General features: G+C 50.8%; 7 protein-coding genes across 7 annotated transcripts; 5 read left to right on the forward strand and 2 right to left on the reverse strand.

Moving 5' to 3' along the window:
- Positions 1–1521: 1521 nt before the first annotated feature.
- Z518_04473 (uncharacterized protein) lies at positions 1522–2164 on the forward strand (the record flags this gene model as incomplete). The annotated part of the gene is made up of 3 exons (XM_013418179.1): positions 1522–1674; positions 1753–1888; positions 1983–2164. 3 exons carry the CDS (start codon positions 1522–1524, stop codon positions 2162–2164), a joined length of 471 nt encoding a protein of 156 aa, XP_013273633.1.
- A 1207-nt stretch (positions 2165–3371) lies between these two features.
- On the forward strand, positions 3372–3589 carry Z518_04474 (uncharacterized protein; the record flags this gene model as incomplete). The annotated part of the gene is made up of 2 exons (XM_013418180.1): positions 3372–3444; positions 3495–3589. 2 exons carry the CDS (start codon positions 3372–3374, stop codon positions 3587–3589), a joined length of 168 nt encoding a protein of 55 aa, XP_013273634.1.
- Positions 3590–4373: 784 nt separating this feature from the next.
- Z518_04475 (uncharacterized protein) lies at positions 4374–8725 on the forward strand (the record flags this gene model as incomplete). The annotated part of the gene is made up of 2 exons (XM_013418181.1): positions 4374–5396; positions 5528–8725. The coding sequence occupies 2 exons, from the start codon at positions 4374–4376 to the stop codon at positions 8723–8725; spliced, it is 4221 nt and encodes a 1406-aa protein (XP_013273635.1).
- A 3719-nt stretch (positions 8726–12444) lies between these two features.
- Positions 12445–14026, reverse strand: Z518_04476 (uncharacterized protein; the record flags this gene model as incomplete). Its single annotated transcript, XM_013418182.1, has 2 exons — positions 12445–13320; positions 13370–14026. 2 exons carry the CDS (start codon positions 14024–14026, stop codon positions 12445–12447), a joined length of 1533 nt encoding a protein of 510 aa, XP_013273636.1.
- A 566-nt stretch (positions 14027–14592) lies between these two features.
- Positions 14593–16109, forward strand: Z518_04477 (uncharacterized protein; the record flags this gene model as incomplete). The annotated part of the gene is made up of 5 exons (XM_013418183.1): positions 14593–14972; positions 15010–15116; positions 15330–15613; positions 15690–15845; positions 15885–16109. The coding sequence occupies 5 exons, from the start codon at positions 14593–14595 to the stop codon at positions 16107–16109; spliced, it is 1152 nt and encodes a 383-aa protein (XP_013273637.1).
- A 2407-nt stretch (positions 16110–18516) lies between these two features.
- Positions 18517–19300, reverse strand: Z518_04478 (uncharacterized protein; the record flags this gene model as incomplete). The annotated part of the gene is made up of 2 exons (XM_013418184.1): positions 18517–18839; positions 18904–19300. The coding sequence occupies 2 exons, from the start codon at positions 19298–19300 to the stop codon at positions 18517–18519; spliced, it is 720 nt and encodes a 239-aa protein (XP_013273638.1).
- Positions 19301–21790: 2490 nt separating this feature from the next.
- Positions 21791–23328, forward strand: Z518_04479 (uncharacterized protein; the record flags this gene model as incomplete). The annotated part of the gene is made up of 2 exons (XM_013418185.1): positions 21791–21916; positions 22309–23328. The coding sequence occupies 2 exons, from the start codon at positions 21791–21793 to the stop codon at positions 23326–23328; spliced, it is 1146 nt and encodes a 381-aa protein (XP_013273639.1).
- Between the last annotated feature and the right edge of the window lie 2230 nt (positions 23329–25558).

The raw sequence follows: 25558 nt of genomic DNA on the forward strand, positions 1-25558 counted from the left end.
AGAGATTATAGTCAAGACAAACTTAAAATTGTTGGCCTTTATGACTGGAATAGGAAAAGAAAATACCCAAGATCTTCGAACCCTTTCCGATCACATCTTTGGTCCTTTCTCTCCAGATGTTTCTCATTTGTTCTTTTTGACCTGATTGGTTCTAGGGCCCAACCTTCCGAACAATCCCAGTACCGTTAACCATCGATTGACATTCAGAAACGCGGTGAACCCGATGTTTCCATAAGCCATGTCGTTCCACTGTGCTACATCCCAGAACACTTCATCACCTACCCCGCAATACACAGCATATATATGACCCAAATCGGCGAGAGCAACCGCGATCAAATACCTCATTGCGACCTCAGGGTGTGGTGTCCAACAGCAGACAATCGCTAAGAGGGCGAGCAGGATGAAGACGTTCCCCAGCTGCAAGGTGACAGTAAGGGCTTGGGGCGCGAAGACAAGAGTCGAAAGACTACTTTGAGGGACTTGGGCGGCATAGTATTGGTCTGGATGGAGGAATACGATCGAAGAACCCCAGATGCTGGAAGCCAAAGTGTCCGTAAGCAAAAATACTACCCATCCCATCTACTTATGTCGTGTGGGAACAATAGGTCCAGAGTAACTTACATCGCAGCGGGCTCCAGGATGCCAAAGAGGATCAAGGGCCACAAGGGAAGAGTAGAGTACGCCATCTATAAGCTCCTGGAGGGGTGGTAAGAGAGTTCCTCGTGAACTTGAAGTACGAAACGCACTGATAGAAAATGAAAAAAAATATAACAAAGGAGAGGAGGTGGGAAAACGTTTTCCTGCTCTAGATTCCACTTGCATCTTTCAGGCCTACCGACAACAAATGATCTAGGAGGGGCATGGAGGATCTTGATGCGCCCAGGAGGAATCCTTGCAATGAGCTGATGGCGGCCAGCACACGATTACAGAGGTCGGAGTGCACAGGCAAGAAAAGACGGAGTCCAGCGGGCAGATCTACTCCATGGACCCCCTTCTACTTCATAATCTCTGTGCTTGTCAGCTCCATCAGGCGGTTACCCAGGTTGGCTCCAGAAGTTCCCCTTCCCCTCGAAATGTCGGACGCGGCCCTAAGCCTCAAACGCCATAGTCACCATCTTGAGAATGGGTTAGGCAATTTGGCGCCTATATTAGTAACGAGGCATTGGAGAACTGCGCATCCCCTTTAAGACACTGCAGCCTTGTTTCCTAGCCTTTCTGAATCTCGTCACCATTCAGCCTAGGAGACCTGCCTGTCGGTCTGAGGCTGAGCAAGGGTGACCAACCGGTCAGGCAGCTGAGGGCCGCACAGAAGCTGCGCCTTCCTGTTAGACGAAAAAGGGGTCGACTCCGCAGAATCGGTTGCCAAGAACCGGTGTAAGACTTGCGATAATGCGATAAGGATTTTCCTTCTCCGTGGCCCATCAGATCAAGTCTCTTAGGATGAACTTGAAGTGTTCATGCTTCACATCACATATCATATCTCATACCTCTTCCTGTTACGGTCCTTTTGACTCGGATAGTATGGCGTCCGGAAGAATTTCAAGCACCCTTCTTCAAACGAATGTTGTCGACTACGTCCGGGAAGGAAGCCGGGTAGCCTCAAGATATGGGTCTCAAACCGCGGAACAGGTGCAAAAAGCTGTCATGGAACACGGTTCTAAAGCTGCTGCCGTGGTTGGTTTTTCGCTTCAAATCAATGCTATATCGCGGTCATGTGTAGTTTTCGTGCTAACGACTTGCCAATTATGACAGGTTGGTACATTTGCGGTCGAAAACCCCGTTCTCACTGGCCTCACCGTTCTTGGTGTTTCTGTGGTTGCTGCACCAGGTATTTTCTCTACGTCGCTGTTATCTGCTGCGGGCTTCGGAGCCGGTGGTGTCCAAGCTAGTAAGTCGTGTGGTGTCTCAGTCTGGCATTCTCTTGCATGGTTTTCTTTTGCTTGCATCTACTCTGTCCTGGTATGTGTTTGACGATTTCCCAGGTTCTGTGGCTGCCACCATTCAAGGCGGAATCGGAAACGTCGTCGCGGGATCGCCCTTCGCGATTGCTCAAAGCGCGGGCGCCGGAGGTTATGGAGCAGCAATTGTGAACGGAATTGCTCAGCTGTGTGGAGGTGTCATGGCTTCTGGCAGTGCGGGAATAGCATGGATCAGATCGACGTAGTGAGGTGCAAGTTACCGTCGAGTCGCCGATGTGCTGTCAAAATCCACAATGCACAAGGTGTGGCATGGACAAGGCAAGAACCAGCGAGTCATTGTTAGATGGAACAAGAAGCAGAGAGCAGAAAGGTAGCATCAGTCAAAGGAACAGGAATTGGCTGTAATGAGTGATCAGGAAGCATTGAAATACTAGGACCTCCTACTCCGGTGTAATCGCCCTGGTAGTTTTGATATGTTCTGAGAATATCAGCTTCTGACATTCCTCCGGGCGGTTGTCCTGATATGTGTTCCCGTCTCTGTCAGTTGGAAGCATACCACGCGAAGAGGATATAAAAGAAGCGCGCTTCCCATACTACTGCATAAAGTAGGTAGGTCCCATTTTTTTACCACCCACCTCGCCGAAGACTCTGCTTCTTCTCTACCTTATACAAAGTCATTCATAAGATTCGTCGATGCCAGAGAGTCCACTGAGTTGCTCATCCCCAAGCCTGCATTCCAGCGTCTCATCCGTGAGATTCGTCGGCGTCAAAGTCCACCGAGTTTGGTACGTTCAATACCAATATCCCATACCCTCCATCGCCTGAAAATCTCCTTCCTACCCGGCTCTACCTACTTATCGGACTCCTTCCTGGGCCGTGGTAACAGAAACAAAAGAGGAAGTACACCTATAAACACTAGGTTCTTCTCAATTGGCAAAACGATCAGGACGACAAAGAAGTAAGGTAGCCAGCTTGGGAGACCTTCCATGAGTTCGACCTGGACGATTCTGGAGCTGGAACTGGATTGGAACTGGACTTACCTGGATCAAAATCATATTCCTTCTGATACTGTTACCGAAATCGACACTGGATCCTTCTGGAATCGACGTCGCTGATTAGCAGGCTTTCTTCTCTAATTTCTAGCTAGCTTCTACTGTCCATAGCAGGAGTCTTCACCGACCATTAGCATCGTCCTCTTCCCTCTTTTCACAATTCCTCTTTTCGCAAAACAAATTCCCATGTGCATCGCCATGCTGATGCTAACTTCTGCAAATATCCCAGCGAAAATATCTGCCCCGGCCGGTCGTTGTTCCTGTCAGTAAGATCCCATCGAATTGCGTGAATATTAACCAGCGGCCATAGTTTCGTCACCAGCAAAAAGGAGGGAGAAAGGGGAAGCCTTCTGAGTATTCCTTGTCGCCTCGAATTGAAACATCCTAGCCTTTCGACAGGATGGATATATTAAAACATACAAGCGGGAGAGAAAATGCCGCCAAACGGAAGAAGCAGAAGCAGAAGCAGAAGAGTAAGTACGAAGGATAGGAAAGGGATAGGGATACTGACAAGCTGAGAAAGATACCGCCACCGCTCCTGTCCCTGCCACCACCGCCGCCGTCGATGATGATGTCCCTCTTGCTCCCGGTGCTGCCCTCGCCATCATCAATTTCTAGTCGAAATGAGGAAGAACAGTCATCTCCTAACTCACCCATACCTCCCAGTCCAATGTGAAGGAATGAGAGGCTGAATTGCTTGAACACGCTGGGTTTTCAGTATACATTTAGCTGGCAAGAGATGAATGAGATCCGAATCTGCTGCAAAAGTGTGGGCGTTGAGATTGTCTTTTGTTCTGCTTTGTTCTCAAAGCAATTGGTTATGCCCTTAAACATATGGCAAACGATGGAAACATTTCCTTCCTATTTCAAAGAGAGGATGAATAGAAGAGCAGCCTCAGTTCTGAGGATACTAGCAGGTAATCGTGGATGCTGAGTGACCAAAAATCCCCGCGAAGTCACATCTGCATTCAAAGGCCAGCGGCATACAGGAAGCAGTTGTTCTTAGAAGGTCAACATCAAAAGGGCACATCGAACGGCAATGGCGGCTGATATGGGAGATCTCTTTTATCTTCTCTCGTGGCTTTGAAATGGCTGGCAAAAAACATGGACAATTCGCAACTATGCAAGCACGGTCAAAGGCAGGAACCACGAGAGATCTCGGTTAGGGCCTAAGAAAGCGCCACCAAAACTGCCAGACCCAAAGGTTGGCCGAGCCGCCTCAATCCTCTTATTGGCTACGCCGAATCTGACGTCGCAGACTGCCCTGGCAACAACAACAACAACAAACATAAAAAACAATCCTCTATCCGCCATTGTCATTCCTGTGCTGTACAGCTTTCCACACTGGTGCTCAACCGCATATCAACCATACAGGGTTTCAGTTGGCACCCATAGAACAACAATGGCCGTGCCCGTTGCCGCCGATGGCGATCTCATCAATTTCGACATCATAGAGAACCATAAAGAGAATATCCAATCCTTACCCAGTGGTCGATCCGCAAAACAACTGGCCTCCATCCTTTCGCCTCTACCTTCTGGCAAAGCCAAGGGTACCAATGCAGTGCCAACACTAGAGGAAACGAAAACACTCAACGACGCCATCCGACAAGAATATGAAATTGAGATCCAGTCAATAAGCGACTCCGACGACCCTTTGGATATTTACGACCGATATGTCAAATGGACATTGAATGCCTATCCCTCAGCGCAAGCGACCCCGCAGTCGCAACTCCTTCCACTCCTCGAGCGCGCCACAAAAGCCTTCCTCACTTCGTCTCATTACAAGAATGACCCGCGATATTTGAAGTTGTGGTTACATTACATCCGCCTGTTCTCAGACAGCCCTCGAGAAACCTTCGCATTTCTTGCGCGCCATGGCATCGGGGAATCATTGGGCTTGTTCTATGAGGAATTTGCAGCATGGCTAGAAAGTGCAGATAGATGGGTGCAAGCAGATGAGGTGTACAAACTAGGCATCGAAAGAGAAGCCCGGCCGGCAGAGAGGCTGATGCGAAAATACGCCCAATTCCAACAACGGTTTGACGCCAGACCCCGAGTCGAAAATGAACCAAGTTCTCCCGCACTTCCAACAGTTCGCCCGGCTTTGGCAGCGAAGATCGACCCATTCGCTCCAGCTCATCGTAATGATGACCCACAACCTGCTCGACAGCGGAATGCTGGAGGACATGATGCTGCACCGATTTCACGCTCGGGAAAGCCAAAGATGGCGATCTTTTCAGACGCCGACAGTGTGGCACCAGCGCCGACACAAGCATCAAACACAACCAAAGGATGGGATAGCATCGGATCGATGAAAGAACGAAAAAAGGAGAACACGGTCGAAGCTCGGCCTTGGGCAGGGGAAAAATTGAAGGCAGGAGGGAGAGTTGGGACAGTGCCAAAGATGGAGATTTTCAAGGATCCGGTATGATTGTTTTTTCTCTCTCTACACCTAGCTCGAAACAATATCAAATTTCAACTCCTTCTTCCAAGGCATCTTTTGGCTCATTTTCTGTGAACTCCGCGACTAACTTGACCAAACTGATTTGACTACAGACGTTACGGCAATCCAACGAGTTACCGGCGAACAGGCGTTCATCTCCATCTCACGGCTCGACACAACGGAGCGAAGTGGTCAACCCCCGTACCGGCCGCATAGAGCGCGTCTTCGTGGACATTGACGCAGTGTATCCTCCGCGCTCTGAGCAAGAGTTCAGCTTTGAAGAACTTCGAGCCCTGTCGCGGGGGTGGGCACAGAGGAATTGGAAGCTATCACCCCCCCCAGTATTGAACCCGTTAACGGAGACGACAGGAAACGTGGCAGGCTCAACACCTCGAAAACCAAAATCAAGAGCAGCAAAATCTCAAGAACCAGAGGATATTGAGAACTTGAACCATTCGCTCCAAGAAAGAGTTAGTCTGAACGGTGATGAAAATCCTAGCCTCAGTATTCATGATGTGTCAACACAATCCATGGCCGGCAAGCCAGAATCAGACTCACTGTCACTATCACTGCCACCGAACCAGAAACAAAAGGAAAAGAGAACGAAAATCAGAGAAGTCAAACAAGAGACTCAAACCGTCAAGACTCGCCTTGAGTCACCTTCAGGAAAGAAACTGAAGAGGAAAAATTCATCAGCGACCGAACCAACCATGACCTTTCATTCCAAAGCAGCTACGAATGAGATTTACGACATGTTTAATCAACCACTTCGTAGACCAGCATCGATGGCAAGAGATGACACTCAAAGCGGCGACGACACAGAATTCACTGAGGGCGAAATAGATGATGGATACAGCACCACTGGTGATGCTGAGAGCACAGGGACTGGTCTCTTATCGAGACCTGATAGTGAATTCGGTGACGATACCTTAGCTTCAGTTCGACAGGACAACACAGAGAGCCAAAGCCAAAGTCAACCCGACAGTGTTTCTCCATGGTCTGACTTCACGGCCAACAAGCACTTGCCTCGCCTTGCCTTATCTTTCTCCTCTTCTGTCAAGAACAGAGCCTCCCCAGTCAAGGCTCAAGGTAAATCCAGGCTCAAGCGCCGTCACCGAGATGTGATCAGTGAAGACTCAACAGAAAATATGGGTTCATCAAGCCACAACCCAACACAGACGTCCGGAATGGAAGGGTTTGATACCGAAGCTCTTGCTGCAATCGCAAATGGTAATTTCGACGACATGGACACCAAAGCAATAGCGATCATGGCTGGAGATGTTGATATCGATGTTGACGTCGATGTCGATGGAGAGGATGAAGTTCAGGACGAGCAAGATGCAGCTGTGCGCGCAAAGGCTGGAAGAGAAGACGGACAGGTGGGAAATGACAACATGAACGATGCAACTGCGCACGATCTGGCCACACCCGTGAACGATATATTCACCGAACACAGAGAGATCCCAAACAAACCTTGCTTTGTCCCTCTCCCGCCAGAGGATTATGAGCCCACCCCGAATCGACCATACCGAGACCCAGCTATGATTGCCCAACACAAGTTGCCCTTTATGACACCCATTGTGGAACGAACCGAGAGCTCGTTTGCTCCCTCGACTGTTTTTGATAAAACTGATTACTTCACATTCAAGACACCGAGCCGAGCAGCGAAGAGAGGATATGAGAGTCCATCGAAGTCGCAGGTAGATCGTTTGTTGACGAGTAGTTCCCAACAACAAGAGGATACTCCTCCATCGTCAGGCAAGAGAAGGTTCGGTCAGACTGGAGCTACTGAAGAGGAGGTTTTGACTTCTTCTCCACAATCGAAGGAGGCTGTTGGATCTGAGCCTCCAGCTAAATCTGATTCTCAACCTCTCTTCCCGATCACAAAGTCGGGTCCATCTCAGCCAAAGTCTGACAATGCTGTTGGCAAAACTCCAGCAGTGCCGAACAAGTCCCCGGCGAGACGAGTTCTGCAACCAACAACAATACGCAAAGGTCCCATTGTCACCGATCTACAGTGCAATCCATGTGACGAAGCTATTCGACAGCAGATTCTGACTGCGATACACCCGCCTCTATCTTCATACAGTGGGTACCATAGTCAGTCCGAGCACGCGTACAACCACTACCAGACCTTGAAGTCTTATGCAGAGAAGATGGCAAAGGTGAAAGGCAAGGGTAGTCCAAGAAAGACTCAGAGCGAGAAGACACTTACCAAGTCTGTGCTGCCAATCCTAAAATTTAGAGGAACAACTCGAGTATACACCGTCAAGCGGGAGTTGGGAGAAGGTGCCTTTGCTCCAGTGTATCTGGTCGACAGTTACGATCCTAATAGTGATGAGGAGGACAAGGAAAACACTGCCCCCCGAGCATCATCGAATGATCCCGGCCGTGAACAACTCGAAGCTCTCAAGGCTGAACGTCCTCCAGGGACATTGGTCTGGGAATTCCATATCCTACGGCTCATACGTCAACGACTCGGCCCTGCGTCCCGAACAATGCAGTCCATCATTCTGGCACACGAATGTCATCTGTACCGGGACGAAGCGTACATTGTTCTCTCATACAGCCCCCAGGGGACCTTGCTTGATTTGGTCAATCTAGCTCGAAGCGAGAGCGTCAAGGCTGGAAAGCTCCCTGAAGGACTTGATGAGACTTTGGCCATGTGGTTTGGCGTGGAATTATTGAGGACACTGGAGGACCTGCACCGCGTGGGCATCTTACACGGTGACCTGAAAGGTGACAATTGTCTCGTTCGTTTCGACCCCGCAATTGAACTCTCTAGCCCATTTGATTCAGAAGGCAATCATGGTTGGGGGGGGAGAGGATTGAAATTGATCGATTTTGGCCGAGGAATTGATGTCCGCATGTTCAAACCTAACACACAGTTCATCGCCGACTGGCCATCTAGCGCTCAAGACTGTGCAGAGATTCGTGAGTGCCGTCCTTGGAAATGGCAAATCGATTACCACGGCGCTGCAGGTGTGATCCATAGTCTGCTATTTGGAAAATACATCGAAACCATTCCGGCCGCAAGCAGTGGACTGAGACCGGGACAGAAGAAAGAGTGGAAGTTGAAAGACAATCTCAAAAGATATTGGGAGAAGGAGCTCTGGGAGGAGGTCTTTATGGTTTTATTGAATCCCGGCTGCGTGAGCGATCACGAGGATATGCCGATTCAAGCAAATCTGAGACGAGTGAGAATGAAGATGGAGAAATGGTTAACAGAGGACGGAGAGCGAGGTGGACGGGATTTGCGAGGGGCATTGAGGAAAATGGAACGGTTGGTTTGTGGAAAAGTGAGAGACTGAAATGGAAGCTCAATTGAATCACGGTGATAGGGGGTTGGCTGGCTGACTTTGAACAATTTTGCAAGCAAGGCGTTGGCGGTGTTATGAAGACCATCAGCACATCAGGACTGTCACCGACTGGAGAGACAGAAGGAGAGAAATGATTAGACATGCTAATGCCCAAGGAAGTCGAGTTGAAGATACTCAACACTCGATGGTTTCGGTAACTCCGTGATACATCCACATCCCCTGTACGGCTCAACCGCAGTCTCTTTTATCTTATCGTCGACGGCGTCTTGGTGGTGGCCATGTCCTCTGTAAGCCCATTGGCAGTCCAACGCAGGTTGCAGGGGAATTTCCCGCCGAATTTGGCGGGTTTCTTCCCTCCATGCCAAGATCGTTCCCCTGGTCAGTTTACGTCAGGCCGTACCCTCCTCGGTCGACCTTCCCTAGGTCGTCTCGAGAATCAAACCCACCTTCTCATACACCACGCAACCATGGCTAGGGACCAGAAACAGTCAACTTTCAGAAACAGAAAGGGATCCATCCAACTCTTCGAAATGACGGGCGACTTTGACTGCACCACCCTGGCAATGGCGCCTCGAGGACCTGGAGGGACAGTCCCTATGGATACACACACACAGAGAGGGCGTTGTCCGACCTTCGTAAACTCGACTCCAACTGCGTCCCGTCTCCTATCTCCTCTCATGCGTTCCAGCGGCTCTACCCAACTTTGATGTCTCGACCGGATCCCGAGATTCTTATCATTCTGCATTCCACTTGAATAATCCGCACGTCAGGAAAGCGATCATTCCACCACGACGAAACCTCCGTGTTCTTCTTTTTACCTCTTGCTTGGCATAACGTATCCACTCCGGTAGCCCCCAGAAATGTTGGCTGCTTCCATCCATGATCAAGGCAGTCCCTGAAGCTGCCACATCAAGGTCATTTATCCGCTTCCATCTTTCAGTGCTCGACTAACCAGCAAAGGGTAACGTCCTCAAGGCATTAAGAAGGGACAAAAGCCAAATCCTCTTCGACGGAGCGCCCATTTGGACCGCCTGATTCAGGTTAATGACACTCAACAAAAACCAGCCAGCAGTCTCTACCATCTCCAATCAGTGACGTTAAACGTATTCATGTAAGCCGCCAACGCCAATCAGAGCAAGGTGCAGAATTCTCTGCCCGAGTCCTTGGTGATGGTTGCCATGACGGTCACCACGGGGGTAACAAGACAACTGGCCAGTCCGCAAAACCGTTGAGGTATGAATGCTCGAAGTGCAGGAAGGCAGGGGGGTTCGCGTGCTGATACCAGCCAACCAGTTGCCTTCGACACTTCCTGCCTCCGCGGTCAGTGTTGCTGCGTGCTAAATCGTTGGCTCTCGATGACCGAAAACTGCCACCCTTAATCTTCGCAACAGGTGCGGATGGCTGGGCTCCAAATCTAGTGCCTCCAATTCAATATAACTACCAAGATATCACGTGCAACCACATGCCTCGTACTTCGCTAGTGTTCGTTTCACTTGAGCATTATTTGACCGTTGGCGCGCGTCAATCAAAAAGTCTCACCAATGTTTTGGGGCACTCGCTTGCCGTCGGCTATATCAAGAATAGAGAATGTCCAAGCCTCCTCCTAGGTGAGCTATACGCGTCACAAAGGGAAGTGAGCGCATCTCGTCGGGGATGTGCTCCAAGAATGTCACGCCTGGGAGAACGCATTCGCCGATGGCGGACTCCTCCACCACATTGATACTGGAGCTAAAGGTTTCAAGCGCACCGCTGCAGGGGCGTCATATGAGGGGAGATCTCAGTACCCTTGTCAAGAGCACCCTCGCACGACAGAGCTTCGCTCTCTCATATTTCGAGTCTTGTAGAGACCCGACGTCAAGGAACACGAATACACTGTTGAAGATCCTGCAACTACACTCGGCTTATTCCACTCGGCTGTTCCTAACATCCCCCGTCTTGGGCAGAGCTTGTGGTCAACCGCGGTTGGTTCAGGCGCGCGGCTGGAGCTAAAGACGAGCCCTCTTCGCCCGATAACTTGCGGCTCCGGTGGCTATTTTGATGCCCAATTTACACGATACAACTCGGCCGAACGCTAAGGCCAGCGCTTCCATCATGTGGACACTGTCGGAGTCCTTGTGATTTTACGGAGGACTTGTCCTATTTCGAAGGGGTCCGAGGGAACCGTCTGACTATATAGCTTCGAAGCGTGTACGAAGCGTACAACGACGCCGAAGGTCTTTACAAGCCTTGGCTTCGCCACTTATCACACCCTTGTCTCAGCACGATATCAATTTTCTCATACGCGGAGATTTCGGTCTCTACGACACGGCCTTTCGCTAGCGGGTTAGGAGTACAATAGATAAGCGCTCTTTCAGTAAGCAGAGCGCTTTCAGGATGGTTTCGATGGCTGTAAAGAGCGTACTGGTCCCACGGCGAAAGGATGGACCAGTTTCTCAACAACACTCGAAGTATCCCTTCAGAAAGCTTCATCATTCACTATATTGAACCCTGTTTCAAGGCCTCTGTGTGCTGTACAACCTCATTTCCCAAAACAATGTCATCGGGTGCGGCAAAGGACCTACCGGACTGCTTCTGCAGCTTTGAGTGATGCAAGACGACGACGCCTGGAAAGCGCAAGGAGGCAATACGATGATATAGCAAGAGCTTACGAACGTGAAGCAAGATCTGGCAGTTCTGATGCCAGGCGTTCTATACGTGAGTAATTGGCTATCTCCCATAAGTAACGCCCACACTTATTGTTTTACAGGTGAGAAACTGAGAGCGTCAAGAGACCGTGCCGCAGAACAAGTCAGGGCACTTGAACGTGACGTGGCAAGAGCGGAAAGTGCTCTTCGACGAGCCCGAGAACGATACAACGATGGCATGACGGACAGGACTTTGGCAACGCAAGCAGTTTTCCACCCCGTGAATTACATTCCCAGGTGCTGACAATACCTCCTTTTGAAACAGACATACAAACCGAGATGTTACTGAATACAACCGTCGTCGGAGGGACGGTCGATACGACCCCGATCGCTGAAACTGTCTCTCCGGTATCCGACCCGGTTTTGTCTGTGCGACAACAACGACATCTGATGTCGCAGTATTGGCGCTGGAAGCCTTTACATCAACATCAGTCTGTCGGCCTTGAAGATCCGTTTGTCACTTCATGGGACCATATGTGTGGGAATTTGCAGGCGTTAGTTTGGATCAGATCTTTTTGATGGGACCACATGTACGATACGCAGGAGTTGGTTAAGATCGGACCTGAACGCGTTGCATTTCTTCCAGTTCCCATGCTCCAAAACTCATGCAGTGACAGTCCATATGTCGTATCACGCATTTCCAATCACTGCCGTGTAGGTTCGTTTATCCCGCCAGTTAGTGTCTTATGACAGACTCAGTACCAGCGAAACCCAGTAAGAGGGGAAATTTTGACTCAATCCGTCGCATCTGTATTCGGCGCGTTGGGAACAAAGGATTATGCAGTCGAGGGCGGAGATTCGTAAGAAGATCTAATGATATCGCTCGGAGGGAATACTTTATTTCTGATTGCATGGTGAAAGTGGAAGGTAGCGGAGGCACAGAGGATAAAAGCGCTCATATGTTTACATACAATTAAACCCCATTTGGGCCCGGTGTGGACCGTAACGGTATGGAGACTGGTCAGTGGCAGTCTCTTTGAAGAAGCAATCCAATGATAAATCACAACTGCGAACCCTTCTATTATCCTACATCTGTCCGTTAATCCCGTTGGCTGTCGTCGAGTGATTGATGGTTCCAGGCAGCGTCGCAATCACGCTGAATTGTCCACCACAGTCTGCCCAAACCACTTTTTTCTCCTTGATCGCTTTCGAGTCCAGCATGGTAGCTTCGTCGACTTGGTTCTCCGAGCTGACGCCTGTTTGACAGTATTCATTGAAGCCCCAAGAATACGCCTTTCCCTCACGACTTAGGGCAAGAGAATGATCAGTCCCTGCAGCAACCAAGACAGCGTCGATGCCCGGCACGGGAGTTGGCACAGTCAAAATCCTTGGGTGGCCTCGAAAGTTCAGGACCAAGTGCTGAGGCGGTAGTCGATCAAGTTTGAGTCCCGTTTGGCCAGCGTCGACTCGTCCCCAAGCCAGGCACTCGCCACCATCTGTGATTGCCAGGGAGTGATGATTACCACCTGTGACAGAAATGATTTTGCCAATCTGTTGCAGTGATTTCACTATTTGGGGTAGATGGGCATCTGAACCTGTTTCATCTTGTCGAAGAGGTTGGCCAGTTTGCCCGAAATTGTTGAGCCCCCAGGAATAGACATCTCCATTTTGGTGTACTGCGAAGGAATGAAACTGTCCAGCGCCTATATCGACGATCCCTTTAGGCAGCCAGACCTTCTCAGGCGTCAAGCTGCGTTTTTGATCCATGTGTCTTTCAATGAGTCTACGCCCGAGCTGGTTTTGTTGTCCTGAGCCCCAAGTATAGACTTGTCCTTGCACGTCCAATGCCAGGACATGGTTTTCGCCACAGCACAGCTTCGTGATCTTCTGTAGGCCTCGAACGAGTGCGGGTTTTTTCTGAACCTCCACGCTTGGGGAATACCCATAAACTCCCTGATTTCCCTAAAGCAATGTAGGCATTAGAATAACAGTAAAGTTACAATCAACTCACTCTGAAAGTTCCCCAGCCATAGACTAAGCCTTCGTCAGTAACGGCGAAGGTAGAACTATCTGCGCATGCCACCTGAGTGAAAGTAGGTCTTCCCGGAAGTGCTGTAAGGTCGATTTCGGTGGGTGTAGATTCGAATGGATTGATTTCATCCTCCTCACTGTCATCGTCGGATCCCGAATTGACACCATCGGTCTCTGAAATATCGCGTACTGGAGCTTCCCATGTTGTATCTCGCCCAAGGGCTCCCAAATCATTCACGCCCCAGGTCAAAATCTTCTTGTCGGAGGTGATGGCAGCAGTATGCATTCCGCCGACGGAAAATTGCACAACACCAGCTCGATCCGGGGTCAACAGCGGATTAAACCGGGGCCGGGATATCCGTAATGTGCCTTTTTGGCCGCCAAAGCCGAGCTCGCCAGCCTCTCCTCCTCCGAAGCAATAAATCTCCAAAGGTTGAATAGGGGCAGTGTTTATGACCCTTCTTTTGGCAAGCCTTACATCGCCCTTCCGTTGTGTTTTCAAGTGCTTGTGGCTTGCAACACAATTTGTGGTACTCTGGCCATCGTCTTTGAGTTGAGGCGCAGTTCGACGCTTTGTTGGCGCGTGATCTTGGGGAGGAGCGTCGTCAAATTGAGCCTTGTGCTTTCTGACGAGCATCGGAGCTGGGGGTGCCCAGTTTGGTTTCGAAGATGATTTACCTTGCTGTCGTGTCGACTGAGGCATTTCTGACGCTGGTGGGTGGACCGCAATGAAGCGAAGATCGGGAGGGTGTTGGAAATCTGCGGTAAAACGACTCGGTGGGCGATATGGACAGTAGCTGATAGCTTACAGTGCCATAGACTTGAGAAGCTCGCAAAGTTGCTGACAAGGGAGATGGGACGATGGCCGGGTGACGCCAAAGGATTCAACAAAATTGTTTTGATCTCAAGGGCGTTTGAGCTCGGGCCGTGACGCGCTTGGCCAGGGCTCCACTTATGGGCAAAGCCAAAATCTCCGCAGTCACGTGATGTTCTCCTGGGCAGCCTCTCTGAGCCAAACGCCCAATTTTTGCCCATGTTACTTCCACTGCTGGCCTCTCTTGCTATCAAATCTCGCCCTGATCACTTGGGTCACTGGGCCGCCTTTGGGAACTCCCTTCGCGAGCACATTGCTTCTCCAGAGAATTTAGAACGGAAATTCTTACCTTGGAGAGCCATCTATGTGGTGCTACAATTGATATTGCCATGGCTCCCAAATACGTCCCTACCAACACACTCTTGAAGAGTCTGAGCTACGCTCTCCGGGAGCACCATCCGCATTGTCCTACCATATTCCCCATCAGACCAAAGACACGTCGTTCAGCGGCTACATTCACGCACAGGCGTCATGCCCAGGCTATATCGATCCTCCCTACCGCGGTAGACAAGACCAGCGCAGACTTCAAGGACAATAGCTCGCAACTGAGCGAGATCATGTCCAAGTACGCAAGCCTGCACCAGAAGATCCCCCAGGGAGGACCAGACAAAGCCCGAAAGAAGCATGTGGAAAGAGGCAAAATGTTGGCAAGAGATCGAGTCACGGCTCTCATTGACCCGGCGGCCGCTGCTGCAATGTCTCATGGCCAGTATGTCGTCTCTGGCACTTTCCGGACGATAAGCTAGTTCTCGATGTTCAGATGAGCTGCGCCCCGCGTCCGCAGCAAAACCCCTACCCTCCACTTGGCCAATCGGTCCAGCTGCAGCCCACCCTTTCAGCCTGATGCGGCTGGGTTTGTCTGAACAAAATCCCAGCCGGAGTCATGACCTTCACTCAAACTTCTAGCTGAATCTATCAATCTACCCTCTGTCTAGGAACCTGATGTGAGAGCAACTCTCACACTTCTCGACGTCGCCGTCGCCGTCGCCGTCGCTGTCGGACTCGAACCCTCTACCACCTCCCTCCAAAGCCGCACGACATCCCTACTTGACAATGCGTCTTTTAGAAGCATTGCCAAACGGAGGCTTTCGTCTGACCGAGAACCTCCCCGACAACGCGGTCCCTCTCTATGCCATCCTCTCACATCGATGGGAAAATGATGATCAGGAAGTCACTTATGGAGACATGGTGAAAGGTTTGGGTCGAGACAAGGCTGGATATGACAAGATCCAGTTCTGTGGAGAACAGGCGACCAGAGATGACTTACAATATTTCTGGGTGGACAGTTGTTGCATCGATAAATCAAACGAGGGTGAACATCAGAAAGCTAACCAATCCCATGTTTCACTGGTACCGCAGAGCGAGTCGATGCTATGTCTACTTGTCGGATGTTCCTGTATCTCCCGGTGACAACAATGACCTGCAGCATTGGGAATTGGATTTCCAGAACAGCAAATGGTTCACTCGGGGCTGGACACTCCAAGAGCTGCTAGCCCCAGCTTCGGTCGAATTTTTCTCTCGCAACCGCGCACGACTCGGTGACAAAGTTTGGCTACAGCAACCGATTCAGCAGAAAACGGGAGTTGATGTTCGAGCACTTCAAGGAGAACGCTTATCTTAGTTCAGCATCAACGAACGATTCTCATGGATAGAACGCCGCAAGACCACACTGGAAGAAGATAAAGCGTACTCGCTACTGGGCATTTTCGACGTCTCCATCCCTATTCGTTATGGCGAAGGCATAGCGAATGCGTTCAAGAGGCTCGAAGATGAGATCAATAAGCAGATGAAGTGTATCCGAGACTTACGCGTCACGGATCCCCGCGATGACAAAGAAACGGATTGAGGACACCAAAGGTGGCTTGCTAGCGGACTCATACCATTGGATCCTGGAAAATAGTGGCTTTCAACGATGGCGTGGTGGCCAGCAGAGTCACATGCTGTGGATTAAAGGCGACCCAGGCAAGGGCAAGACGATGCTTCTCTGCGGAATTATCAACGAGTTAAAGACTAGCATGCCCAAATCCCATCCCCTGTCCTACTTCTTCTGTCAGGCAACCGATTCGCGAATCAACAACGCCGCGGCAGTTTAGCGAGGCCTCTTGTTCTTGCTTGTCGACCAGCAGCCTTCCCTAGTCTCGCACGTCCAAAAGCAGCATGACCATGCCGGCGAAGATCTCTTCAAAGACGTCAATGCTTGAGTCGCTCTGTCCGAGATCTTTACCAACGTTTGCAGGACCCGAACCTGGAACCTACTTATTTGATAATCGATGCGCTGGATGAATGCACGGTAGACTGGAAGAAGCTACTGCGCTTTATCGCGTATAGCTCGTCGCTGTCTCCATGTGTCAAATGGCCTGTCTCGAGCCGCAACTGGCCTCCTATTGAGGAGCGGTTAGACAAGGCCGAAAGTAAGGTGAGTCTATGCCTCGAACTGAATGCAGAGTTTGTGTCTGCTGCTGTCAGCATCTATATCCGGTATAAAGTGCATCAACTGGCGTAAGAGAAAAATTTCGATGACGATACGCGAGAGGCTGTCCTTAACCATCTGATCTTCAACGCAGACAACGCTTTTCTTTGGGTGGCCTTGGTCTGTGAAAACCTCGAGAATACCCCACGCGGAAGAATCCGCGCGAGGCTGAACTCTTTTCCACCTGGCCTTAATTCCCTTTACAAGCGAATGGTGAAACAAATATGCGAATCGGAAGACTCTGAACTCTGCAAGCGGATACTTGCCACCGTCGCGATTATATACGAACCCATCAGTCTGACTGAATTGGCGTCGGTTGTCGACATGCTTGAGGATACGTCTCATGATATAGTCATTCAGGCTTCTCAACGAGCCGAGACGAGCCGAGACTGAGCGAGACTAGTCGAGCTCGGGCAAAACCCTAGCTCGTCTCGTCTTGGTCTCATTAGTAGTGCGCGTCTTGCCGAGCGTCTCGTTTATGGGCCGGATTAACCATTTTCCGGGGCCTTCGCCATCGGATCCAGTCTATGGACCACCTAAAATAACCCTACTAATCACACTCGACATCACTCGTAACCGAGCGTGAACGACGAGCCTCGACGTCGACATGGTTCACGGATTGGATCCGATGAAATCCCCCTTTTTCACGGATTAACCTTTTTCCGGAATCACGTGCTCCCCCAGGGTCCCCCGTCGTCGCCCATCCCTTAACGGATCAACCATTTTCCGGAACCATGTGCTCCCCTCACCCCCGGGGGCGGCGGCGGCCTTCCATTCGATATCGATATGGTCCATGGATTGAATCCGATGGAATTCCCCCTTCGACCATCGGATCCAGTCTGTGGACCACCCTGACAAGCTCGATTGATTATACTTAACATGATCCACGCATTGGATCCGATGAAATCCCCCGTCGCCCATCGGATCCCAGTCTGCAGACGATCAGTGCGCATAAGAGGGTGATGAGTGAGTTGATTGTTAACGAAGGTATTTAGCTATTAATGTATACAAAAAGGAGTGATTCTAGGCAATAGGCAACGATAGGCAGTAGCAGAGTGTAACAACTGTTGTGACGCCCGCTATGATATGAAACCTTAACTTACAAATCGACCATGGAAGTATTCCAAATCAGCCATGGAAGTATTCCGGTGCTTGATAATTAAATAAAATCAGATAGAGCCTCCCGGCAGGAGGATTTGAATTATTATACCCCTCCTCTGCCCTCATAGATAGAACTCAATGGGAACAATAAGTTGCAGCAATATAGGCGGTGTATGTAAAACAAGCGAGCGCTCAGTCTTGCCAAATTCGTCCCAGCTCGTTCAGAACCCTGGAGTCATTGCAGGAGATCATTGGTCTTTGTGGTTCGTTCCTGACTATTCGAAAAAACAGTCTACTTTGTGCATCAGTCAGCAAAGGACTATCTCCTCGCAAAGGCGTTCGTCGAGATTTTTCCATCTAGGAAGGGAGAGATCCATTATAGGATCTTCTCGAGATCGCTCGAAGTCATGTCTAGGACGCTACGCCGGGACATGTACGGCTTATGCGCTCCAGGATATGCGATTGAGCTTGTCGAACAGCCAGACCCTGCGGGGTTATCGTCCGCAGCCGACCGAGGCTCTCCCTGACTGACAGGGCGTGGGATGGAGCCTGTCGTAACGTCACGAACTGGGCAGTTACGCAGAGTCGCAACCACCGTCTTCTGCTTCCGCCTAGCCAGGCCGAAGGTCTCCTCAAATTCTGCAAAGACGTCGTGGATTTGGCCAACAGATGATGGTGCATCTTAACCTATGCCACTGCCACTGCACTCGTTGCCGCCATTGCCTCTGGTGAGAGTCCGAGTGCGGGCAGCGTCGTCTTCTTCCGATTTGTTGTTTCCTCCTTCTTTCTCGTCACCTACAGGGTCATTCGGTTGTACTTCGCCAGGCTGTCTGGAGTATCCTTTCCATCCTCTATGCCTGGTTCGGCAAATCCTCCAGGCAAAGTTGGGGAGGAACCGCTGGGAGGGGCCGGGTCCGCGACTTCGAGGGTTGGGGTTTTGGTCGTCAGGGGAAGCAGCGTCGGAGATATCAACTGGCTGGTCATCCTCCAGCACAATCGGGTTGTCTGGAGAAATACGTCAGTATGCACCGTTCATGTACACGTACGACATGGGATCTCCATTACTTACCTTGGCTGGCACCGAGCCGAATGCCCGCGGCAGTCGTCGCGGTAGGATTGCCACTACTCTCACAGTCGCCCTCGCGACAACACTCCTTGCCGGTCCTGTCAACGGGAGCGGACGATGCGGAAGCCTTGCAGTTGAGGTCGGCACTTCCTCCGAATCCTGAGTCGCTCCGCAGAAAGATATCCGTGAGCGATGGAAGGTCGCTGATTTCGCTTTCGCAGTCAATGTCGTCATCTCTGTCGCATTCCTCATCGTCTTCAACCTTGTCACTGTCGAACACGCCGCTGCGGCGGGCTCTGGAAACTCGGATGCCGCGTTTGTCGGGATCATGAGCCATTGGCTCCAAAATCTCTCGCACCACCAGATATTCTCGACCGGCGTCCTGGTCAGGACTAGTCATATCCACGAAATCGACGAAGTCCGGATTGCTCACAGGCCGTGCCTGTTGAGGAGATTTTGGGCTTCGTCTGCTCGACACCCGACCGCAGAGGCCGACTGCGGAAGATTTACCGAAGGGTTGACTTCCGATAGATGGTTCATTTGTCCGATGTTGATACGCGATGAAAATCGCTATGATTGGAGCGCACTGTGCCGAGAAGTGTGAAGCAGAAGAATGGGTTTGACAGTAGGGAATAGCGAGGGAACCGGTGCCATTCAAATAGACATTCAGCACTACCCAATGGCCTCCCTGCTTCCCCTTGCCTCACAGGGCGCAGTTCCAAGTCTATCACAACTGCCGGGTTCGAACCCTGGCCTGCCAAAGGTCTCTCTGTTGGTGTTTCCAGGCCCGGTGAGACGGGGGAGAGGGAGGACCATCACGGCAACGAAGTGGAGCGGGTCATGCCACGGCATATCATGAGACATGGGGCTACCGTCATCCTGAGGGTGGGATGGACCCCGGCGACGGTGGTCTCGAGAACGAGGGGATGATATGGGGCGTTGGCCCGTTCTCCCAGGTCCCGAGGGTTCAAGGATGATGAGAATGCGCCCTCTGGACCGAGACAGCCGCCTTCAGTTGTTCTCCGACGACCTTTCAGTCTTCTTCGAAATTGATGGCCAACCTCACAAACACACACCCGCCCGCTATTGGGATCGGCTGCAACGGAGAATCAACATCTGCTCTGCATTCTGTCCAAGCGAAATCGTGTCTTTGCGAATCCCACCTTTTTTCCCTTCATAGGGCTGTTCGCAAGCCCCTCTTGGGGAACCGCTGTACTTCATTCTGCTCAAACGAGGAGACAGCAGTGGAGAATCAATTTGCAACATGCTGACGTGTCCGTGTCGTCGGATGGTGACTCTTTTCCTCGGAGCCGCCGAGGGCCGAGATGGAAGACTCAACCCCCCCCCCCCCCCCCCCCCCCCCCCCGGTCAGCGTTGCATTTTCGAGGTGGAGCGTAGGCAGCAGTGCGCCTGCACACCGCCCATCACCGTGTGCGGCATTTTCGTCATTGGATGCGCCAGGTGCGGCACTCAGTATTACTGCACCGGCCTGTGCGAAAAGATCCGCTGCGTTCTTCCACCTTCCATGTCTTGCTCCACCAAGTCGAGATGTAGAACCCCGGTCCCGATGATACAGTATGGAAAGTTGAATGCCTACCACGGCGCCCCGGAGGATGTTCGATTTTGCTATCGTCGGTGATGATCTCGCTGGGTCTTCGCAGGTCTGGAACAAACGCTAGAGGGAGCCCATTACGGGGAGTCACCTTCACAAGGAAGCACAAGGAGACTTGCCGAGGCCGACACCCATATCCTCAGGAGCCTGGTCGAGGCGTAGATGATGGACGGGGTCAGCTGGGCCTGCACGCCATGAGGGAAGCGAAGCCAAATGCGCCAGGGAGGGATTAGGCGCACGAGGGGGCCGCGAAGACCGAGGATTGGGAGGCTGATCGAGGCGCGCTCGAAGAGACGAGGCGGATTTTGAAGGAGCCGGAAAGGAGAATCGAGGGGAGCCCGAAGCGGCAGGGGAGAATTCGGATAAAGAGGCGAATTTCGAAGGAGCCTAGAGGGAGAATCGACGATGGGGGGCCTGATGCGGCAGGGGGGAAGAATTCAGGCGGTGTCGAAGTGACGCACGACAGGGTGCGTCAGGGTAGAACGGAGGTGAGGAAAGGGATCAAGCAGGTTGGAAGAGAGGGAGAGAGTGATGGGGATGGGAGACGATGTTCTTATAGCCGTCAAAAGCGGCGGCGCGCCCAGACCGCGACCATACCCAAAGCGGCAGGATCGCCTAAACCGGAGGCGGATCACTTACAAGTACATTTTACAATTACGAGTCAGCGGCGAAATGCCACCACTCAACCCACCCTTCCCCCCGTGATCGACATTTTCGGCGGCTTCGATCGAAAATGTCAAAAGTCACTGCCAACAATGCGGAGGAATTACCAATGATCGACCCCAATTAATCACCGAGACTGCGTTGCCCCTCGACTTCATTGTGTCTACGGAGTATCTTCAAGTCCAACTTTTCTGCAATTGACAATTTTCCGGTCAACTTCACGATAGGATAGAGCAGAGAGACACACATTATGCACTTCCAATTCTGGTGCTGACATTGACTTCTGGTCCTCACTCATCTCGTGAACAAAAGGTTGATAGTAGACGATCCTCACACCACACCTACGTCTCCCCAGACTTCCCCTTCCGGCGACGAGCCATTTCTCGATCAAGATATCCCCAGGGTGCAATTCGAAGGCGGATGATCTGACCAACACACACAAAAAAAAAAAATTAAAAACCACATACCTCAACATTCTTCCTCTGCGGTCCGGGGCTCTCCGCATAAATTCCACATTCCCCTTTGGCCAACACATTCCAGACATCTTCCAAGTATTATCGAGCATATACCAGCGACCTGAGAACAGGAGAAAGAAACAGGCGTTGTACATACAACATGGGCGACGCAGGGCCGCCTACACCGCCTCCCCTGTTAACGGAGCAGTCTGCTTCGATAAATAGTCTGGATACACAAGATGTGCGGCGGCTGAGGGAGATCAAGGTGCTGGTGACGGGGTTTGGGGTAGGTTCCCTTTTTTTTTTTTTTCGTGGGTGATTTCTATTTTTCTTGTTTTGCTCCTTTGCGAGTCGGGTCGAATTGGCGTTCCTTTTCGGTTGAATTAAATTGAAGAGGAGACAAAAATGGAACAGAAGCCGTCTTGTGTGAGATAGGGGCATGCTGTGTAGGTGAAGGGGGGGGGGGGGGAAAAATTAAAAGAAAAGAGTAACGAACATGCAAAATGATCTTCCGATTGAAGTCCTTGGTTGCACTGAACCACGAAGATGGTGCTACCGAACAAAGGAAATTTATGGAAGCCGAAGTTGATATCTGGTTACACTTCTTTTCGGCACAATCTCCCGGCCACCTACCCCGTGGCTGATTTCGTACTGATACTAACACATTCAATGCAATAGCCATTCAAATCCTTCCTCATCAACCCTTCATGGCTGATCGCATCCACCTTATCAGAAGAACTTTACCCTCGGTCAATTACGCCAAAATATAAAATATCACTAATAATTCATCCGTCGCCAATACGAGTCGCTTACAACACAGTATCCACCTTGGTTCCGACCCTCATAATGCAACATAACCCAGACTTCATCCTCCACATTGGCATGGCAGGCGGACGAGATTGCTATTCTCTGGAAACATGCGGCCATCGAGATGGGTACAGGATAAAGGATGTGGACGAATCCGACGGTTTTAACTGCGGCGAAAGCGTGTGGAAAAGCCAAGGCGTCCCTGACATCCTCTTTGTCGGGTGGGATGAAGAGGATGTGCTGAGGCGGTGGGAGACGGGCGTGGATGCTGGTCTCAAAGAACGCGGGTTCCTCGGTCGGGTTGGTCATACCTCGAACACAGCAACTATCTCAGTCCCCGGACGAGGCGTCGGCGTCAGCGGCGGCGTTGGGCCAAATGTGAGCTTGAGTCTGATGTGGGGAACTAGCAACGTAGGCACCTCGTCGATGAGGGCCGAGGATAATAAAAAGAAGGGCGTTGTCAAGCTATCGCGAGACGCAGGTCGATTCCTGTGCGAGTACGCTCTATTCGAAAGTCTGAGTCGGCGATGGCTCGATGCGCAGCGATGTCGGCGTCCACCTTCAGAGTCTGGGTCATTGCCTGACCACCAGCAACAGCAACAACCGGGGCTGTTATCGCCAACAACCTCATCATCTTCCCCCGCCCCTCATTCTCGATCCGGATCTCCTACACTCATAGACCCCGATCTCGCGGCCGAGCGCGTGGGCAAAGTAGCATTCCTGCACGTCCCTGGCTGGACATGCGTAGAAGACATTAATCGCGGCGTTGTGATTGCGGAAGAAGCCATTCGCGCGCTGGTAGGTAGTTGGCAGGACGGCCGGCGGAGAACTAATTCTGGTCGTGGAACTGCGAGTGCAGGGGCGTTTACGACGCAGCATTCCGAGGCGTAAAAGACTCCATATGAGAATGGAGATGAGATGAAGGGGCTATGCTATGTGTTTGCGGTGCGAGATTGGTGTGGGTGGTTGAATGGTTGGATACGGAGTGAACGAACATAGGCTGAGTTATGATATCAGTAGTATAGATAGGATGGACAAGGCAAAGCACCACTAAGGTACTACTAATCCCAGGTCTTATGCCGATGGACTGAATCAAGATGAACACAACTTATTTACCACCAGGCCCTTTCTTACAATCCAAGCCGTTACGTTAAGCAGTACTAGATGCTGATTCTACAGTGCTCTCTGTGTGATGTACGAGGCTACAATGTTCGTCGTATATACGATGTGTCTTGGTATGAGCGATAATACTCGCTGCTGCTGCTAGCAGAAGTATTCGTCCTTCTTGATCCAGAATCAAATCTTGGTTCTGTACCATATAAGCGTAGCATACCATAATATAACATTGCTAATTCAGATCGTTCGAAGGCTATGCGCACAAAGTTACGGATAGGCCACGGTTTGGGGTAACAAGTTCCCCCGCTGACAAAGAGAAAACAGCAGATTAGTATTGGAAGTCGAACTGAGACCATGGACATCACAGGCCAAAGAAGCCTACTGGATGACGCAAATTAATGCTTCATAAACCCAGACTGCATCTTGATCGAAGCGACCGATCGATAAAACGATGTGGCTTTGAACTTTGACCCAGAGTAAAACTTGAGTTGAGAATTCCGATGCATTGGGTTATGGAGTATTATGGCGATGATGATTGCTGGGGCCAGTTTGGTGCGGGAAGCATACGGGAACTGAAGGTTTTCAATCACCCTGATTCAATTACCTCAGACAAAGGATGCTGGAAAAGACGTCCTTATTCTCTGGCAACATGGATTGAGAGAGAGAGGGGTCCAAGACTTTTCAACCAAATGGATTGTTTCCACTCTCATTTTGAACGCCACATCCTCCTGTGTTGTTTGTTTTGGCAGTGTCAAGAATTTTTCTTGGGTCAACAGCCAGGACAGAGCGTTTCAAAGCCAGATAAAAAGGTATCTTTGACGGGAGAGGTGCAAGGATGACAAGCCGGATTGATAGACGGGGATGTTCTGGTCGAGTCCAACAATTGTATGTTGGAGTTTTGAATTGGCAAAGGAGGTGATGAGAGAAAGAATTGATTGGTCAATAAGGGCGTCAAATTCAACCCAATCAAAAGCAGATTTCAGCCTCGCTTGCTTAGCGCGTCGTTGTCGCGTGTTGACATGCACCTCGAATCTTGATATCGCCATTGACAGGTCGGCTGGGACAGCTCAGTTTGACGCGTCTTTTTCCGTCCACCGAGAAGAGCAAACGACAAAGAAAAGGCTCAACGCTGACCGGTGGAATCCACTTTGATATGCCCAAGTGTGGATATGAGGACATGTGGTCTTCTGACAGTTGCAGCTGCACGCACCCGAACACGCCAGTCTGTGCTTGGTAGTGATAGGAAGAAATATAAGGACACAAGCGAGAGGATGAGGACGTGGAACTTTAGAGTGAGGCAGGCAGTGACAGGTGGAGGACGAGAGAGGGAGAAGGGAGACTAACGATCCGATGGAGTGACAGTCAAAGATTGGCATGTTGAATCCACCTGACTGCGTCGTGCATTGCAGGTGAGACAGAAAAAGATATGCCTGGGAAGCCGGAAGATGGAATAAATGGAGAAGGATCCCGGGTCCATCATGTAGTTAGAATGGAGCGATGGAGAAATGGACCGGTGAAGAGGATGATGATGGGTTGGATTGCAGTGTATCTGCAACCACTTGCTGTAAAAGAGTACGTGGTCAACGCTGTGAGTTATTATGAGGCCTGCACGCAGCACTGCTTCTCTGCGCCTACAACTGAACTACTGCGAAATTGCGAACTGCCAGTGTTCAACTCTTCTCGATGAGCCAATTTATTCTGTAACTCTCCCTTCTTTCCCTCCACTTATTCATTTCAACTTCAATTGTCTTCTTCTCCATCTCTCATATGTTTTTTTGTTTTTTTGGGGGACCACCAGATGCCACTCTCCTGGCTTGGCCTCGAAACCTCCATCCCCTCCCATCACCCACTTTTCCTCCTTGATAGGCTCCACGCACGTCCCCCTTTCGCTTCTTCCACCAAGACTCTGAGCCAAAGCCACAGCAGAAACCACCTTCTTCTCCTCCCGAAACTTCCTCCCGTCCAAGTTCCAATCCTCCTCCTCTTCTTCCTCCTGTCACCATCA

This window comes from Rhinocladiella mackenziei (assembly GCF_000835555.1).
Source record: "Rhinocladiella mackenziei CBS 650.93 unplaced genomic scaffold supercont1.3, whole genome shotgun sequence".
NCBI lineage: Eukaryota > Fungi > Ascomycota > Eurotiomycetes > Chaetothyriales > Herpotrichiellaceae > Rhinocladiella > Rhinocladiella mackenziei.